This window comes from Protomyces lactucae-debilis (assembly GCF_002105105.1).
Source record: "Protomyces lactucae-debilis strain 12-1054 chromosome Unknown BCR37scaffold_1, whole genome shotgun sequence".
NCBI lineage: Eukaryota > Fungi > Ascomycota > Taphrinomycetes > Taphrinales > Protomycetaceae > Protomyces > Protomyces lactucae-debilis.
The window spans coordinates 514,689-531,232 of record NW_024467993.1 but is presented as its reverse complement, the minus strand read 5'-3'; the positions used below and the strand labels follow the sequence as shown (position 1 = coordinate 531,232).

Here is a 16,544-nt window from a genome sequence, read left to right as displayed (position 1 = left end):
GCACCAAATACCATCTGCCATCACATTGTTTTGCATTGCCATTGTAGCGATTTTGCAAATCGTGTCGTCTTTTGTAGTTTTTGGCATTCGGTAGACCGTGAATATGCAATGGCACTGTCTGCATTTGGGCTGGAGAACATCAAAGGACCTGACCTGAACGAGGAGACTGAGGGTGACTAAAAGCCATTTGCGCAGGAGGCAGGCTAAGGCACGATTAGCTTGCTTTTACGTTAAGTGAAGACCCACATTGCATTTTCATTTGATGAAAGGGTTTGGGGCTTGGCCGTGTTATATGTGCTGGCTCCCTGGCTGTCTCCAAGGCTCAGGGGCTAATCAGGTGAACCCTTCTTCTGATATCGCCAAGGGGGGTCGACAGCGCATGCGACATGACAATCGGCGTGGAGATGACTTCCTTATCAAGATGGACTTTTAGCGTGTAATGAGCTTAGATTCCTTCAAGATCAGGCTATTGGGTAGCGACAAGGTTGCGCTTTCAGTCCATGGCCACCAATCAAGGCTGCAGATGCATTGATAAAATTCATTTTGAGCGTTACAAAATTTCAGGGGCAGGAAAATAAGAATTGTACGCTTTAAAAAATCAAGGCGCATCGAGCGCTTGCCCCTTAAGCCTTGAGTCCTGACCGAGTATCAGACCACTTGTCGATTGCCCGAGTCGACGATCTGTTGAACGTCATCGGCTTGCATGAGTTTCAGGGGTTTCCGGCTGCTCAGCCGATCATCCCTCGCATAGATAGCCCCTCAGGCGTACATATTTGAAGTTCGTTCTCTGAATCATGGTCGTTTAATTAGACCTAGACTACTACTGAGCTACTCTGCCAACAGAAACATCACGTCTGGCTTCCCCCTTCGGCCTGAACTGAACTGTCTCTGCTCTTGCTTTTTGTGCTCGCAAGTTTGTGGAGCCGGAGCGATGAACAAAGGCAACTTTCGCTTTTTTTCAACAAGCTATGCAACAGCTCGCACCCATATGTCGCCATTAGGACGAGGACAGGCGAGATGAGTGCAGATGAAGATGCAGCATTAGAGGCCTTCCTTGGCACAACCCAATTTGGGCAGCGGTCAGCTCAGACAGACATCAATGCAGCATATGAACGAAGCCGACGCACTCACCCAATTGAACTAGCTCCGCGCAAGGCGCCAAGTCATGCCTCGGACGATTCGCTCGAGGTCAGTAGCGACGAAGATGACGAAGGCGATGTCAAATTGCTACCTTGCTCTCATGAAATCAAGCTTGGTGGGCATAGTCGTCCAGTCTCTGGACTGGCATTGGATCCTTCTGGTGCGCGCGTCGTGACAGGCTCTCGCGATGGACAGCTTTGTCTATGGGACTTTGGCGGTATGTCAGCAGAGCGACGTCCCTTCAAGACCACACAAACGCAAGAGGGTCATCAGATTCGTGCTTGTTCATTCAATGCAACTGGTCGTTTGATCTTGGTTGTCGCGGCGACTTGGCAACCCACCATTCTCACACGCGATGGAGACGACGTTGGGCAAATAGTTCGAGGAGACCCGTATCTGCGAGACCTGAAAGGAACGGCTGGTCATGTTTCCGAATGTACCGGAGGCGCTTGGCACCCGAAGCTGGCTGAGCAATGCGCTTCTAGCTCTGCTGACTCGACTATTCGACTATGGGACGTCAACAATTTCAAGCGGTGCAAGCAAGTTCTTGTGCACAAGGCGCGTGTAGCGGGTCAAGGCAAAATCAAGTGCAGTGCAATGGCGTACAGCACAGACGGTAAGATGATCGGTGGCGCCTATGCAGATGGCACGCTTAGCTTATGGTCGACAGATGGACCAACGCACCGTCCTATGGGAGGTATAGTGCTCGAAGCGCATGGCGTTGGTGATACGGTGACTGGCCTCGCCTTCTCGCAAGATGGGCATTCGTTTGCATCAAGAGGGGCCTCGGTCGTGAAGCTCTGGGACCAGCGCATGTTCAAGTCACCTATTCACTCAACCAATCAGCCTCTGCCTAATCGCGACTACGAAGAGACAAATGTCCTCTTCTCGCCAAACAACCAGCAAATCTTGACTCCGACGTCGCAGGGTAGTTCGGCACACATTGCTGTCTTCAGCAGCAAAACTTTGGATCTCCTGCAGCGGATAGCCTTTTCTTCTCCTTGTATGCGCGTTGACTATCACGCCAAGTTGGACCAAATTCTGGCAGCCCATGCCGATGGTACAGTTTCGGTGCTGTTTGATCCCGATCGATCCTCTCATGGAGCCAAGCTGGTTCTTGCAAAGGCGCCCAAACATAGGCACGTCGACGATCTTGCAGAAACAATGGCGGTAGAGACCATTGCCTATGATGCAGATGCTGAAAAGGCTGGTGCGGATCCCGTGTTGGGCGGCGGTAGCTCGGCGATGCTCAAACGCATGCAGACTGAAGCTCGCAAGGATCCGAAAAGATCTCACCGTCCTGATTTGCCCTCCGATGAACGTAAGCTGGAGAGGAAAGTGATTGACAGTGCAAGACAGTATCTGGAGGAAGATCCCAGAGAGGCGTTGCTCAAGTACGACCAAAAGGCCAAGGAAAAGCCTATGTTTACGAGCGTCTATGGCGATGCGCCGACAATTTTCGCAGAGCCGGATGAGCAAGAAGATGATGCTGAAGAGGCCCGGCGCAAAAAATTCAAGTTCACGCCACGGGGCAAAAAGTAGTAGCTTGAAGTCGATACCTACATTTCCTCGAACCTGCCTGACTCAACTGCTTCTCTGATAGGATCTTTGACATCAACGATACCAGTTTTCTTGAGCCGGTCAAAGAGAACGAAAAGCCGCTCAGCTTCTCGTTCTTTCTCCTCATCAGTCATGTCTTCTAAAGAGGCATAGTCTGCTTCCTCGTCTGCTGTTTTCTGTCCTGTGATGGGATTTACTTGGCCTTGTTCAAGTCGAGGCGTCGGTAGGCCGTGTGCTGTCAAGAAACCAGAGGCATAGCCGTACCCAACATTAAGCACAAATTGTTGTGGGTCGCTATCAGAGAGCTCATAGAGAAGCGCAGAGATACACTCTCGCGCAGTCAGAGATCCAGAGGTTGTTGTCGTATGCAAAAGACGCGATGCGAGAGACTGACCGCGTCCCAGTGGTACATGTCTCTCGGCATCTTGTACCAAGAGTCGGTCACGTAGTAAGTTGCGCGTTTCCTTGTGACCACATGCAGCGATTTTTGAGAGCAACGACAAGAGAGGTGCGGCTTTCTCATCGGCTTTGAGAGATCGTCCTCCACGCTGACCATCCTTGAGCTCTTCCAGGGTCGCTTCAAGACGAGAGAGTAGAAGATTCGGCAAAATTGGAAAGCACGATCCGAGTTCTTCGGGCGCTATCTCAAGATTTGTCAAGAGACTGATTGCGTGATGCAACACATCGATCTGACCTTCGTGGCTGGCTTGATCAAGCAATGCAAGAACCACTCGCGTAAGTTTTGCCATGTGCTTGACAATATCTGGCGCAAAGACTGTCAGGGAGTATAATAACTTGAGCAGCTCAACCGTTGCCGCTCCTTGTGTAGCATCTCCTGGACAGTACTTCTCGAAGTGACGATACTGTAGACCTTCCAAGATCTTTTGGAGGCTTTCAATGCTGTTCTGTCCAGCTTGGCTGACAAAACCATTCGCTGACTTTGTACATAGCAAGAAGAGAATGCGCCCGAGCAAGAAATCAGATGCGGCTGTCGCTTGAACTTGCAAGGCCACTTGGAGCATCCTCGCAAGTCCTCCAACTTCGTCCTTCATGAGGAGCTCAACGCAGTTATTGGACTGAAGAAGAGCGTTTGCAAGGCATCGCTGTGCTTCAAGAGCGGTCGTATCATACTCTTGCGCCTCAGGGAAGCCATAACGCAGTAGACATGATAGACCATATGGAGTGTAAAGAGGTTGAGCAATGTTTGCATCGCGTGTCAGCTCCTTGAGGCTCGTCACTGTGGACAGAGCAGCCTCTCGTGAGCCTTGTAAAGGTGACTCGAGCAGTTCCAACAGCGAGCGCACATCGATTTGCGACATCCCGCGAAGGGACGCGAAGATGCAGTCAATGTGAGCTGACGGAGCGCAGTGTTTGGAGAAGACAACGATCTGTGCTTGGAAATCGCAGCAGCAGGGATCAAGTAGGGTACCGAGTCTGTGTGTGATGGGATGTCGCGACTGACTTCCTTTTCGAGTCTTTCTTGGGAAGCATCGCCATCTACACGCCTACAACCGTGCAAGTATTCGACTAGGACTCCACAAATAATAGCTACGCGTGGCATCTTGCGCTGATCGGTAGACGTCCTTGGAGTGATCAGCTTAATAGCCAGCTGCTCAAAGTGCTCGGACAAGCAGAATGTACATACTCAATCGCAAATGAGTACAGCCAGACAGCTCCACGCACAGCTCTCAGTGAGGCTATGCTCTTTGCCATTGTACACGATGAGAGATTCAGTGCGTGTTCATTCCGACTGCGACTCCGATACTGAGTTTCTCCCGGGCGACTCGTCATTGATTATCGCTACGAACACGCAAGAATACATGCTTAATAACGATGCATGTTTAGAGGCCAAAGCGCACGCGTGTGCGTTTCTGTCGGGGGTACCTATTGGCCGCGCCCATATGACGGCCGTTGACAGTAATTAATTGAGACCAAGCTGGTCAGGGACAGGGAGGTCTCCGAGGACGGCTGATTGCTGGCCAGTCCTTGACCTCAAATTGAAAAATGCGTCTGTGCATGGTGCTCACATATATAACTTCGCCCAGTCCCACTCTTGAAGGCTTGGAGCTCCAGATACAACAGCGAGTGGCAACCTGCGGGTCGCGCCAGCCAACATCGTCAGAGCCTTTCATGCGATGGTATATTCTTTTGGCCAAACACGAGCTGCGGCGTATTTGAGCAGCGTGGATGCCGAAATAACTGGACAGCGACTCGAACAACCTGCTGGATGGCTCTTGTCGTTGGCCCTCCTCATATTCAGCATCACATTGTCCTCGGCCATCATGTGCGAGCGGATACCATCCAGCAAAGAACAGCGCTTCGCTATGACTCCGGTAGATGTGGGTATGTATCGACGCAGGTCACACAAGAGCTAACGTCTAGCGGTCTTGGCTATCTCATCCCTCACATGGACTTACGCAGCATATCAAAGCGTTTACCGTCTTCTCTTCGCTCTACCGTTGTTGGATATGCGAGTTCTTTGCTTGATCAAGGCATTCATCTCCAACTCGATCACGGTCATGTCCTTGTATGTCTTTCTGTTCATCACTCTGGAGACTGCTAGGCAAATCAACTATCCTGGCGTCAAACGAATGAAGTGCGGGGAGTACCAGTGTGGCCTCGCGGCCATGCTCCTTCTATTCCCCCTTGTGCCAATGTGCTTTTATCGTGTGAGCAGTACACCGCGAGGCACCACTTGTGTGATCGGGATGCCAAGAGACATCACAGTGCCATGGATGGTAGCAATCGCCCTTCACAACGCCTATGCTGCTCTTCGCATCTGTCTGCCTCTTCTGACCATCGACAATCAACGCCTCAGAGCATGGGCTATTAGCTCGGCCATTGCTGTGGTACTCTGCATCTGTGGCTGTAGTGTTGTTTTCACTCTTATTATGGTCTGCAACGAGTACTTTTACTACACCCACATTCTATGCCTCATGCAATCGGGATTGACGTTGATGTCTAGTGCGGCTTATATCATGACCTGGCGGCCGGCCTATAAAGTCAGCACCAGAGAATGCGCGGCGACGCTGAAGAGCATTTCAGAGTTCCTATTACCATCAGAGTCAGTGACCTTGACTAGCACTGGAAATCCGCCGAAATGCGATTCGGTTTGTTGTATGAGCCAAGACAAGCCCAGATCAATGCTTGACGAGTTGCATGGCAATGGTCATGGCTCATCAGAGCTCAATGTTGACATCAGTCCTTCAGCTGCCTCCCATTTCAAGCGTTGGATGGTCAAACAAGATACCGAATACGATACTTTACCACCCTCACCAACAATAAGCTGGTCATCTGCTGCGGCTCCCAGATTGGATTCGACACCTTCTTTCATGCGTCGCAATTCCTCTTCTAGTCTTCCGGAAGTCGAACCACTTCAGTCATCTCTCTTGTATTGGAAGAGCTCGTCGCGGCGTCGGTCTTTAGCTGCGAAGGTCGACGATCTGGAAGACGAACGACGACGAGTTGCATCGACTGTTGCATCCCTCGAGGTCGACGATTTACATGCTCAGGAGCAGAATGACCTGTGGAGCAATTGGCCGCCAGTCGTCGTTGGCTTGGGACCAGATCGAGACTTTGACGATCAAGCAGGCAGCTACAACGTTCAATTCCAGGAAAGAAGCATTGAATTCCGTCAGATGCAAGGCTCGCCATCTCCAGCAAAGCGCGCTGCGTTCTTGTCAGCACCTGCAGTCCGTGGACGTACTGCTCTGCGCGCATCGCCTTTGGCCTAAGGCATATCGGACTTGGAGAGCGTGTTCATTTCAGTGTGAGCACCAGAGGTCGATGCACATAGCTGAGAAACGCACGCATGCCCAGATCTTTCGACGGACTGCTGCAATCGAACAATGACGGCAGCTTCAAGGTACCTAGTTACCACGAAGTAATAGCTATAGGCGCCATGAGGCTCGTGCGTCGTTTTATTTACAAGTATGTTAAGAATTAGAGCCATTGCTATGTTCCTATCCGATTGCATAATGAATAGATAGATTTAGTCTTCATCTGAACCAATACTGGAGTACACTAGAGCGCGCTGGACTGTCGTGAGGCTGTCAGCCTATGACACACTTAGGGAGAAACCGCTTGTATGGAGCAAAGGACCGCGGACAATCTGTACGCTCGGCCGCGAACAGTGCGGGAGCCACTCCCAGCCCGAGACCACCACACGCCACCGTGGCACCGATGCAAAGATTGTGGTGGCGCGCCATCTGATCATGGAAGTTTGACAACTGGACGAGACGTGGAGGGAGCTGCCATCGTTGGGCGTGTATGATATGCCCTCGTCGCTGCGCGCCTAGTCTGCCAGACAGACTATGCCTTGCATTAATGGCTTTAAGGCCCTCAAATCCGTCAATAGATGTTGACACAGCAGATGCAATGTGAGACACAGAGACTGAAGCTGAGGTCCTTGATTTGGTCTTAATCTGCAGCGGTCAAAGCGCACTGCGCATCATCGCTTGTATGAACTCGATCCAGTCACCCGACTTCTTCAAATACTCTATGAGCTGTGCCGGAGGTGATCGAGAGTCCAAGCGTGCTGTACGATTTGCAATGGTCGATGTCTTGAACTTGCTTCACCCTATCACACATATATCTACGATGTGCTGATATGATCTGTTGTCCTTCAACGATCTCAACTCAAGTTCAATATCACAGCAGCGCGGTCGAGTCTTTTGTTGATGCTCCTCTACGGCGGGACGGAGGCAGCTGCGTATCTGCGGAATAATGACGCACGCATAGCTGGATATGTCTTCGAAAAGACTGCTGGAAAGGTGTTTGCGACGTTCTTCATGATGTTTTGCGTCTGTCTTGCGACGATTATGTTGCGGGAACGGATGCCTGTCAGCAAAGAGCAGTCGTGGGCTATGCAACCAATAGATTGGAGTTTGTGTCCATTTTCGATGACCGAGACTAACATGCAGGTGTCTTGGCTGCCTCTTTTATACTTGGGCTGGATGCTGCGGCATTCTTGTTGTGGAGTTCCGCTCTCAATTGGAGTACGACAAACAAGTGGGCTGTCTGCCTGTCATCTCACTTGATCAGTACATTATTAGTCGTGCTTCTGCTCCTTCTAGTCATGTTCAGCACTATTGAGAGCGTCAGACAAATCAACTACGCAGGTGTACAGCGTATGCGGTGCTTCGAGTACAAGGCTGGTATTGTGTTCATGGCACTACTTACACCCCTCGGACCGCTTTCTCTTTATCGCTTCAGCGCATTGCCTCGGGGCAACACATGCGTCGTATTTCTGCCCAGAGATGTTCTCATACCGCTGCTGGCAGCAATCCTTTTTCACAACGTCTACGCCGCTTTCCGCATTTGTTGGCCTCTATCACGGACCAAGCATGAGCGTATGAGAGCATGGAGCATCCGCACGATGATCGGCGTGCTTCTCTGCGCCAATTGCGCATCGCTGGCATCCATTGTCCTGCTTATGACTTCCGCCGCGTATATCTACTACACAGCGGTCTTGTGTCTTCTACTGACAGCCATGGCGTTTGCCTCTCTCACAGCATTCATCATGACCTTAAACCCGCCGTACAAGAGGTTCTCTACTATTCCACCCTCGACACCGGAGACAGAGGCGCATATCCCGGCTGACGAAAGTCTATGTCATAACTGCTTAGGCCGACAGCGCCCATCTTACAATGGCACTCCGGTCAACAGCCATGACTCGCGAACTTTAAGTTCTTATTACTCACCAAGCGGGCATCAGCAGAAGGCATTCAGCATTCTTGACAGCAAAAGCGTGGCGGAGTTCCTATTTGATGAAGACCATTCCCTGGCTGCTCCTGCTTTTCCAAAAACCATGCTGTCTGTTGATGGGACATCAGAAGGCTCTCATGACATGATTCCGCTGCATATGGTCAATTGGTCGTCTCTTAGAGCGTCTGAGAGTGAGCAAGTGTCGTCAGGAGGCTTGAGCCCTCGGCTCAAAGCTCCATCACAGTCTCATTCATCAACGGTTGCACGATTCGCACGGCCAAAGACCTCTACTTTCGATTACGAAACAAGGAACCTTGGAATTGAGCTCCCGACAAGCACTATTGACCCCTCCGATGAATCTTGTATGACTGCGTTAGACTCTACACACAGAGACTCGCTGCCGACGCGTCAGGGCACTGGTGTACATTTGAATATTCAGGAGGCCAGCGGATGTACTTTGCAGCAACCCATTGGTCTCAGTGGTGCTCGGCTTCTCCCACTTCAAGGTGAGCCGTCTCCAGCGGTACGTGCAAAATTTCTGGATGCGCCTGCTGTCCGAAGACCTACATCGGTCAGAAGCCGAACGTCTGAGGCATTTATGGAGATGACGTAGATTGCATTTGGTAGTAGAAAATACATACATGTGTAGGCCATAAAATATCTTGAATTAGAACATTAGAAGCGGTCAAGGAGTGTGACTGTCACTCAAGAAGCAGAGTTTAAGCAACTTCCTGGTCGATCCATGCCGCTCAGACCGTCAAACAATACTGCTCGGTGGTGGTGTTGAATTTGACTGGCTGGCAAGCGACAACACCCTGGGACTGTTTCGAGCTTAATGCATCCACTATGATCCACAGACCACAGCGCTACGTACATTTCCTGGCGCTCCAAAAACGGTAGAAATCGCTTATGATCTTGCTAGGCTGTTTGTAGGCATTCATGTTACCTAAGTCTCAAATAACACGCAAGAAGAATACCCTCCAGACGAGGCGCTCAGGCCTTAGGCCTATGAGCAGTGAGCACAGCTACTACGAGCCTTCTAGACACATTCATGTGAGGCAACCTCGGCGGGCCATGCAGTCACATTACAAGCAATCGGCATCTGTATGGCTTTCTGTCTGGGGTCTGGACTGCACTTATCCATCTCGCTCGGGCTCGCATATGAAAGGTCAAAGCGCACACTTGATTAAGTTTGTTTCAGCGCTGCCATTTGGCTCAATCGGTGTCACCAGTAACCAGACATTCTGATCAGAAGCCGATGACTTGCACTTGCCGAGCTGAGAAAGCCGATCGAACAGCACGTACGTTTCATGGCACCCCGGCATCCACGAATCACAACGTGAAGGACAGATCGTCAACAGCAATAACTCATGTCTGTGCGCCGCCCTCATAAAGCCTCGAGGAGCCGTCACATCTTGCTACAACAATAAGTACCCGGATCGTCGACGCGTCGTACGTGCCAGCATTTCACTCGATGCAATGATTTCTCTCCATGGCCGGACAAGAGCCGCGCTGTATCTGGCTAGTGTCGATGCAAAGATAACTGGACAGCATCTTGAACGACCTGCTGGATGGCTCTTGTCGTTGGCTCTTCTCATATGCTGCATCACTTTGTCGTCGACCATCGTCTGCGCACGAATGCCGTCTAGCAAAGAACAGCGCTTGGCAATGACTTTAGTAGACGGCGGTCCGTTCGCAGCGGTTCAAGGTACGAGAGCTAATGTCTAGGTGTTCTGACTTTTTCTTCCCTTACGTGGATGTACGCAGCAACTCAAAGCTTCTACCGACTAGCCTTTGCTCTACCCATCCAGGATTTGCGAATTCTTTGCCTGAGTAAATCTTTGGTCTGCGACACTTTACTGGTCCTCGCTTTCTTCGTCTTTCTCTTGATCACTCTGGAGAATGCGCGGCAGATCAATCACCCTGGCGTTAAACGCGTCGATTGCAAGGAATCTCGCGCGGGCATCATGTCTATGCTTTTTCTCAGCCCCCTGGGGCTCTGGTGCTTGTATCGCTTGAGCAGCACACCTCGTGACGGAACTTGCATTGCAGGAGTTCCGCGAGACGTTACGTTGCCAGTCATGCTCTTCGTCGGCCTTCACAACGCTTATGCTGCCATCCGCATATGTTTGCCTCTTTTTTTGTGCAGCGATGACAGACGTGTCAGAGCCCAAGCTATCCATTCAGCCATTGCTGTTATACTTTGTATTTGTGCGACTTGTGTGACTTTCACTCTTGTGGTGGTCTTTGGTGAGTACTTTTACTACACCTACATTCTATGCATCATGTTGTCGGTTCTGATGCTGATGTCAGTTGCTGCCTTCATCATGACCTGGAAACCAGCATACAAGGACGTCGCGCTACTGAGGAAGCAACCACTCGGTCAAACAGCAAAGCAAAAGCAGTCCTTGAGCTATTCAGACTATCGATCACTATCAGAAGCAGCCCCTTTGATTAGCTCCGAAGCGTCGCTGAGACTAGACCATCGGTCGGGGCCAGATAGTCCAGGACAAATCCCAACGGAGTTCATGCCCGCTGGGAAACTCCCTACTTCATCTCACTTCAGAAGATGGCATGCCCAACAAAGTATCGAATATGGTGGTGTAACGCCATCGGAGACAACAAGCTGGTCTTCCGCCGCTACTCCTGACAGGGGCTCGATTGTGCCGACCAAACGTCGAGGTTCCTCACCTTGTCTATACGACGCGGCATATCTGCATCTTTCTGATCGGTCTTGGGATCCTGCCTTGTCGCATCAATCCCTGCATCAGTCCGTGGAGTTGGCCGAGCTGCAAAACGAACGACGAAGAGTTGCACCAACCGATATACTCTCTGATGATGGCGGTATACATGCTCAAATGGCGCATGACGATTTATCCAACACTTGGCGGCCACCAACCCCCTTTAGTTTGGGATCGGAGCGGAGTCTCTCTGAGGTTGACGGCAGCCACAATGCACATCATGAGAAGAGGAGCCCTGAGTTCCTCGAATTGCAGGGCTTGCCGTCTCCAGCGGCGCGTGCGGCTTTCTTATCAGCACCCGTCATACGTGGACGTACTTCTCTTCGTGGAACGTTGCTCTCATCTGCTATGTAAGCGCTGTTGCATTTGATGGCGCCGTCTTGTAACGACTATACGCAAGAAATAGCCTAGGTAGATATGCAGGAAGCTCAATGACTGCTAACGGAGTGGTTTTTATGACTCTAGTCTCGTACAGTTCTATAGCGATGGAACTGTTGAGGTGGTATAGCATTCGAGGACCTCAAGTGGGCCGCGGGAGACTTGCAGTCTGCAAGGGGGCTTGTGCTTCGACGGCTCCACTGAAGATCATCAGTGCTTGGCATGACAAGGGGCACGTACTCCCGTTTCAACACAGTCAGGCGCAAATACAAGTAGATCAAGCTGTGATCTAAGCGTCCATGTGCTGACATGTCGCCAACAGAAGGAGCTAGTACTCGCCAGGGCTCCGGCCCTTTTTTCCCGGCAATGGCTGGCCATCTGAAAGCTTATCAGCAGGTCACTTCCAGCCTTTTCCAGGTATGGGTATGGAGAATCTCATTGGAGATGCCGCACCCATGGCCAGAAGTTGTGCATAGCCCACACAAATCTGCTGTCGTCTTCATCTGCAGCTCGCCACCAGCTTGGTTTACTGGCATGCTTCTAGATCGTACACTCGCTACTTGTATCTTCCACTAGATATTTGAAGGTTGTTAGGAACTTTGATCTCCGACGATTTTCTGTGGCTAGACAGGTCTCATTCGCCAGAACGGTCAAAGCGCCCAGTCATTGTCGCTCGCTCGTGACCGCCTAGCTTGTTCAAGCGCTCTGTCACTCTCTCGACGGAGTCATACGTCCGACCGCTTTGCGGTCAGTCTTTTCGTACTCCAGCAATGTGGTTGAGTCGAGCTGCTCGAGCATCTTCTACCCACTTCACAAACAGATGCAATGTGCTCATATAGTCTAAGAGCCTCCCACAATCATCACTGAGTTTCCATCACAAGACTTTCACAGCGCTTTCAAGTATTGCGCTAATGTTCCTATACGGTCAGACGGAAGCAGCTGCGTATCTGGGCAATGACAACGCGCGCATTACTGGATACGCACTTGAACACCTGGCTGGACAAGTATTGGTGTCGACGCTTCTTGTTTTTGCTGTCTTCATTGCCACAGTCATGTTTCGAGTCCGTCTTCCTGTCAGCAAAGAGCAAGCCTGGGCGATGCAGCCAGTTGATTGGAGTTTGTGTTCAAGCTCAACGGCCAAGACTAATATACAGGCGTTCTCATCACCTCTCTCTTACTATGGCTGTACGCTGCATCAGCCTTAGCCCTGCATACCGCTATGAAAACGGAGGCAATCAATCTGCGGACGATTTGTTTAAGCAATCATTTTTTCAGCACGTCGCTTGTTGCAATCATGCTCTTCGTCTTCTTGTTCAGCACCATTGAGACAGCCAGAAAGATCAACTACGCAAATACCAAACGTATGCATTGTCTCGAGTACATGTTGGGCATCGCCTTTCTTGTGCTACATATACCACTTGGTGTTCTTGCTCTGATCCGCTTCAGCAGCACCTCTCGAGGCAATACATGCGTTGTGGGTCTGCCCAAGGATATCCTGATACCATCACAAGTTGCGATTGCTGCTCACAACGTTTACGCTGCTGCTCGCATATGCTGGCCTTTGTTGCGCATCAAGCATGAGAAGATCAGAGCATGGGGCATCCGTACAATGATTGGCGTGTTTCTCTGTGCTGTTGGTGGGTCTCTGACGTTTCTCATCCTGACGGAAATTTCTGCCGCGTACATGTACTACACCGAGCTTATCTGCCTCCTATTGGCAGCGATGATGTTTGGGTCCATCGCAGCGTTTATCATGACCCTGAACCCTGCGTATAAAAACTTTTCAAATGTTTCGCGCTCGACACCGGGTGAAGAAGCTCAGAATGCGGCTGCTGATGTTCAGTGTCACAATTGTTCAAACTGCCAACTTCCATTGAACTCTGCTATTCTAGTCAGCGGCCAAGATGTGCGGACGCTGAACTCGGCTCACTTATCAGGCAGGCACAAGCAGAATGCACTCAGTGTCTTGGACAGCAAAAGTGTGGCAGAATTTCTCTTTGATGAGGATTGCTCAGTACCTGCCCCTGCTTTCTCGGGATGTGAACAGTCTCCAGCACAGGGCTCAGGTGGTCTTCCGGCTATGGTCCCACTACAAATGATGAGCTGGTCATACTTAAGAGATTCGGAGAGAATGAAGTGGCCATCAGGCCGTCTGGCACCTGGCACCAAACGGAGGACGCAACCCTATCCGTTACATTCGGCGCGGCTAGCGCTGCCCAAGAACACAAGTTTCTTCTCCAACAAGGAGCTTTGTTCTACTGACCCACCGGAGATGGACCTTACTGTCTGTCCTCACGACTCCAACGCTGGGGCGGTAGGATCCACAGTCAGTCAAAGGCCGCTGACGAGTGGCGACTCTGCAGCTCAGCTGAACAGTGGGGCAGTCAGCCAGTTCCATTCGCCGCAATCCTCCATTGCACCCGGAATTGCTCAAAAATTGCAATTGCCAGATTTGTCTTCTCCAGCGATGCGTGCGGCATTCTTGGATGCACCTGCCATCCAAGGTCCTACGTGTCTTAGCAAAGTAGGAGTTGGCAGTAGATAGCGATAGGCAATAATGTCAGTTGAACAAGAGATTGTCAAAAATGAGTACATGATGCTAGATAGGTCCAGTCCAAGCAGTAATATGGCAATCTTCTGTCTGCTCGAGAGCATGCTGCTCATCAAAGATGACGGCCCTGTTTCCTTCACGAGGAAGCCAGGAAATTTCCATCTCGTGAAGTCTAGACAGCATCATCCCACACAGTACCGCACTTGGGAACACGATCAACCAGCTGCTGCGAGCATACGGTCCAAGGATCAGGCTCTCGGGCCTCGCATTACCCTTCATTGGACTGGTTTCGTGAGTGCTCCTTGTGCCTAATGGACTTTGAAGCTTGGGCAATCTGCCAGGTGGCCTGGCTCAAGTACTTTTACACTGCATAAATGTGCGTATGAGCGTATGCATTCAACCTCAGCGATCTAAGAAACGGGTCATAGAATCTTGCGTTTGGGCCAGAGAACTTCGCTGCAGCTGCTTTGCCATCGACGTCGCGCTGAGTCGCTTTTGAGTCAATGCTGACACTCTGGGTGTTCAGCCAAGCGGTCAAAGCTCACAGCCGAAATCTGGCCTGCCAGATTAACATGGAAGATCTCAATGAAGTCACCTGGGCATGCAAATCGATGCAACTCGAGGATGAGGCGATTTATGTGGAACCGTCAACGACACGACCGTGCGGCCACATGCAGTCTCTACTTCACTGTGCACCTGAGTCCCGCAGTACGACGGAGTTCGACCTGCTAACCACCGACACAAGAGTCATTTGATTCACAGATCTTCCTTCCCACTCCATTCGAGTATATTGTCTGTGCGTTGCATTTATCATGTCGAGTACTTCCAGTTCTCTGGTTCAGGGTCTCGCATCAAGGAGCGCACTCGAATTCGGATTGCATGCATCAACGATAGGGATACCTATCAGTCTGAAGCCTACGCAAGCATGTTAATCTACGGTCAGACAGAAGCAGCTGCGTACCTGAGCGATGCAAATAGCCAGATTTCAGGAGAGTCTTTAGAACAATTTGCTGGACAAATTTTCGCTACGATCACTCTGATTCTCGCTATATGTATAGCTACTGACATACTTCATGCTCGGATTCCAACCAGCAAAGAACAGCTTTTGGCCATGCAATCACCTCACTGGGGTTTGTTCCTCCTTTTCCGAGGCGAAACTAATTTTCAGGAGTCCTCACCAATTCATTCTGTCTCTTGGTCTACGCTGCCTTTCATACGGTAGTGCGCTACGTTCTTATGCTCGATTCACAGGAAAGACCGACAATGTGCCTCGTTAATGCGCTTGTTTCCAATACGCTCATTATCCTTTCTCTTTTCACCTTCTTAATCAACACTGTGGAGAGCGCCAGACAGATCAACTTTCCGAATACGAAACGTACGCAAAGCATGGAATACAAAGTCGCTGGCGCCTTCATCATAATGATCACGCCGATTGGACCGCTTGCCATGTTTCGTATCAGCAGTACGGCGCGAGACAACACCTGCGTTTCGGGCTTGCCGAGGGATGTTACCATGCCAATCCTGGGTATCATCGCCGTTTACCACGTCTTTGCCGTATGTCGCATCTGCTGGCCTCTCCTTCGGGTCAAGCATCAGCGCATCAGAGAATGGGGTATTCGCAGTGCCATTGGCGTGCTTCTCTGCACTCTTTCGGGTACATTGGTCTTCTTCTTCGTGACTATGAAAGCCAATGAATACATGTATCACACGCAGATTCTTTTGATTGTTCTGACATGTCTTACATTTGTGGCGATCGCAGCCCACATCCTGACATGGGACCCTCCGTACAAGAGCATTGTGCGCCTTCCACGCACATCGATGGATGTAGAAGCACAAATACCAGCTAGCAAGGATGAACAGCCCAAATGTCCGTCCTGTCAGCGATCTGCTGATGCTGGTACCATGATCAGCGGCCAAGACACTCAAACACTTGTCTCGAAATATCAGCCCAGTCGTACACAGTCGAAGAGCATCTTGGACAGCAAGAGCGTTGCGGAATTCTTGCATGACGAAGAAATTACCCAATCTCCTGAGCGACTACGGATCAAAGATATTCCAGTGTGGATGAAAAAGAAAGAGACAAGTGACCCTCCTGCTCAAGCAATTGTTCCATTGGCTGTCCAAGCAACATCGAACCAGCCAGCTGATTGTCAGGAGTCTCCACTGGGCCTGAGGCTGTCAACTCAGTTTTATCCGTCGTCACCGAATTGGCTCCAACTACCAGACCATACCCGATTGCGGCTTGTAGACAAGATTGATGAACATTCACAGCCAGATGCAGTGTGCATCCGACGCTTTGAAGAAAGCGATGCTTCAACAGTGGAGGCCTCCGAAACAACATCTGACGACACACAATCGGGTTGGGAGATCAGCTGTCGAGGAATGCCCGGAGATCTCATCCAAGGCAGTCCTCATTTCGATCAATTGCGCAACTCGCCGACGCCAGCGATGCGAGCAGCATTCTTGTC

The 16,544-nt window shown here is 50.7% G+C and overlaps 8 protein-coding genes across 8 annotated transcripts; 7 read left to right on the top strand and 1 right to left on the bottom strand.

The window, feature by feature from the left end:
• Positions 1-1,191: 1,191 nt before the first annotated feature.
• On the top strand, positions 1,192-2,628 carry BCR37DRAFT_333460 (WD40-repeat-containing domain protein; the record flags this gene model as incomplete). Its single annotated transcript, XM_040867101.1, has 1 exon — positions 1,192-2,628. A coding segment is annotated over one exon (1,437 nt), but the record flags the coding sequence as incomplete, so codon positions are not given.
• A 71-nt stretch (positions 2,629-2,699) lies between these two features.
• On the bottom strand, positions 2,700-4,019 carry BCR37DRAFT_390347 (guanine nucleotide exchange factor; the record flags this gene model as incomplete). Its single annotated transcript, XM_040870838.1, has 1 exon — positions 2,700-4,019. One exon carries the CDS (start codon positions 4,017-4,019, stop codon positions 2,700-2,702), a length of 1,320 nt encoding a protein of 439 aa, XP_040728327.1.
• Positions 4,020-4,696: 677 nt separating this feature from the next.
• BCR37DRAFT_375740 (uncharacterized protein) lies at positions 4,697-6,676 on the top strand. The gene is made up of 2 exons (XM_040868448.1): positions 4,697-5,043; positions 5,083-6,676. The coding sequence occupies exons 1-2, from the start codon at positions 4,836-4,838 to the stop codon at positions 6,432-6,434; spliced, it is 1,560 nt and encodes a 519-aa protein (XP_040728326.1). The 5' UTR covers positions 4,697-4,835; the 3' UTR covers positions 6,435-6,676.
• A 1,401-nt stretch (positions 6,677-8,077) lies between these two features.
• BCR37DRAFT_385101 (uncharacterized protein) lies at positions 8,078-9,019 on the top strand (the record flags this gene model as incomplete). Its single annotated transcript, XM_040870320.1, has 1 exon — positions 8,078-9,019. One exon carries the CDS (start codon positions 8,078-8,080, stop codon positions 9,017-9,019), a length of 942 nt encoding a protein of 313 aa, XP_040728325.1.
• Positions 9,020-9,844: 825 nt separating this feature from the next.
• Positions 9,845-10,343, top strand: BCR37DRAFT_375736 (uncharacterized protein; the record flags this gene model as incomplete). Its single annotated transcript, XM_040868447.1, has 1 exon — positions 9,845-10,343. A coding segment is annotated over exon 1 (242 nt), but the record flags the coding sequence as incomplete, so codon positions are not given.
• A 30-nt stretch (positions 10,344-10,373) lies between these two features.
• On the top strand, positions 10,374-11,501 carry BCR37DRAFT_385100 (uncharacterized protein; the record flags this gene model as incomplete). The annotated part of the gene is made up of 1 exon (XM_040870319.1): positions 10,374-11,501. The coding sequence occupies one exon, from the start codon at positions 10,374-10,376 to the stop codon at positions 11,499-11,501; it is 1,128 nt and encodes a 375-aa protein (XP_040728323.1).
• Positions 11,502-12,819: 1,318 nt separating this feature from the next.
• Positions 12,820-14,070, top strand: BCR37DRAFT_390344 (uncharacterized protein; the record flags this gene model as incomplete). The annotated part of the gene is made up of 1 exon (XM_040870837.1): positions 12,820-14,070. The coding sequence occupies one exon, from the start codon at positions 12,820-12,822 to the stop codon at positions 14,068-14,070; it is 1,251 nt and encodes a 416-aa protein (XP_040728322.1).
• A 578-nt stretch (positions 14,071-14,648) lies between these two features.
• On the top strand, positions 14,649-16,483 carry BCR37DRAFT_411457 (uncharacterized protein; the record flags this gene model as incomplete). Its single annotated transcript, XM_040872196.1, has 5 exons — positions 14,649-14,784; positions 14,822-14,872; positions 14,919-15,206; positions 15,299-16,225; positions 16,264-16,483. 5 exons carry the CDS (start codon positions 14,649-14,651, stop codon positions 16,332-16,334), a joined length of 1,473 nt encoding a protein of 490 aa, XP_040728321.1. The 3' UTR covers positions 16,335-16,483.
• Positions 16,484-16,544: the final 61 nt, after the last annotated feature.

Coding starts and splice junctions, on each gene's coding strand:
- BCR37DRAFT_375740 (XM_040868448.1), top strand. CDS start 4,836: ATGGTATATTCTTTTGGCCAAACACGAGCTGCGGCGTATTTGAGCAGC. Junction 5,044..5,082: donor TATGACTCCGGTAGATGTGG/GTATGTATCGAC, acceptor GCTAACGTCTAG/CGGTCTTGGCTATCTCATCC.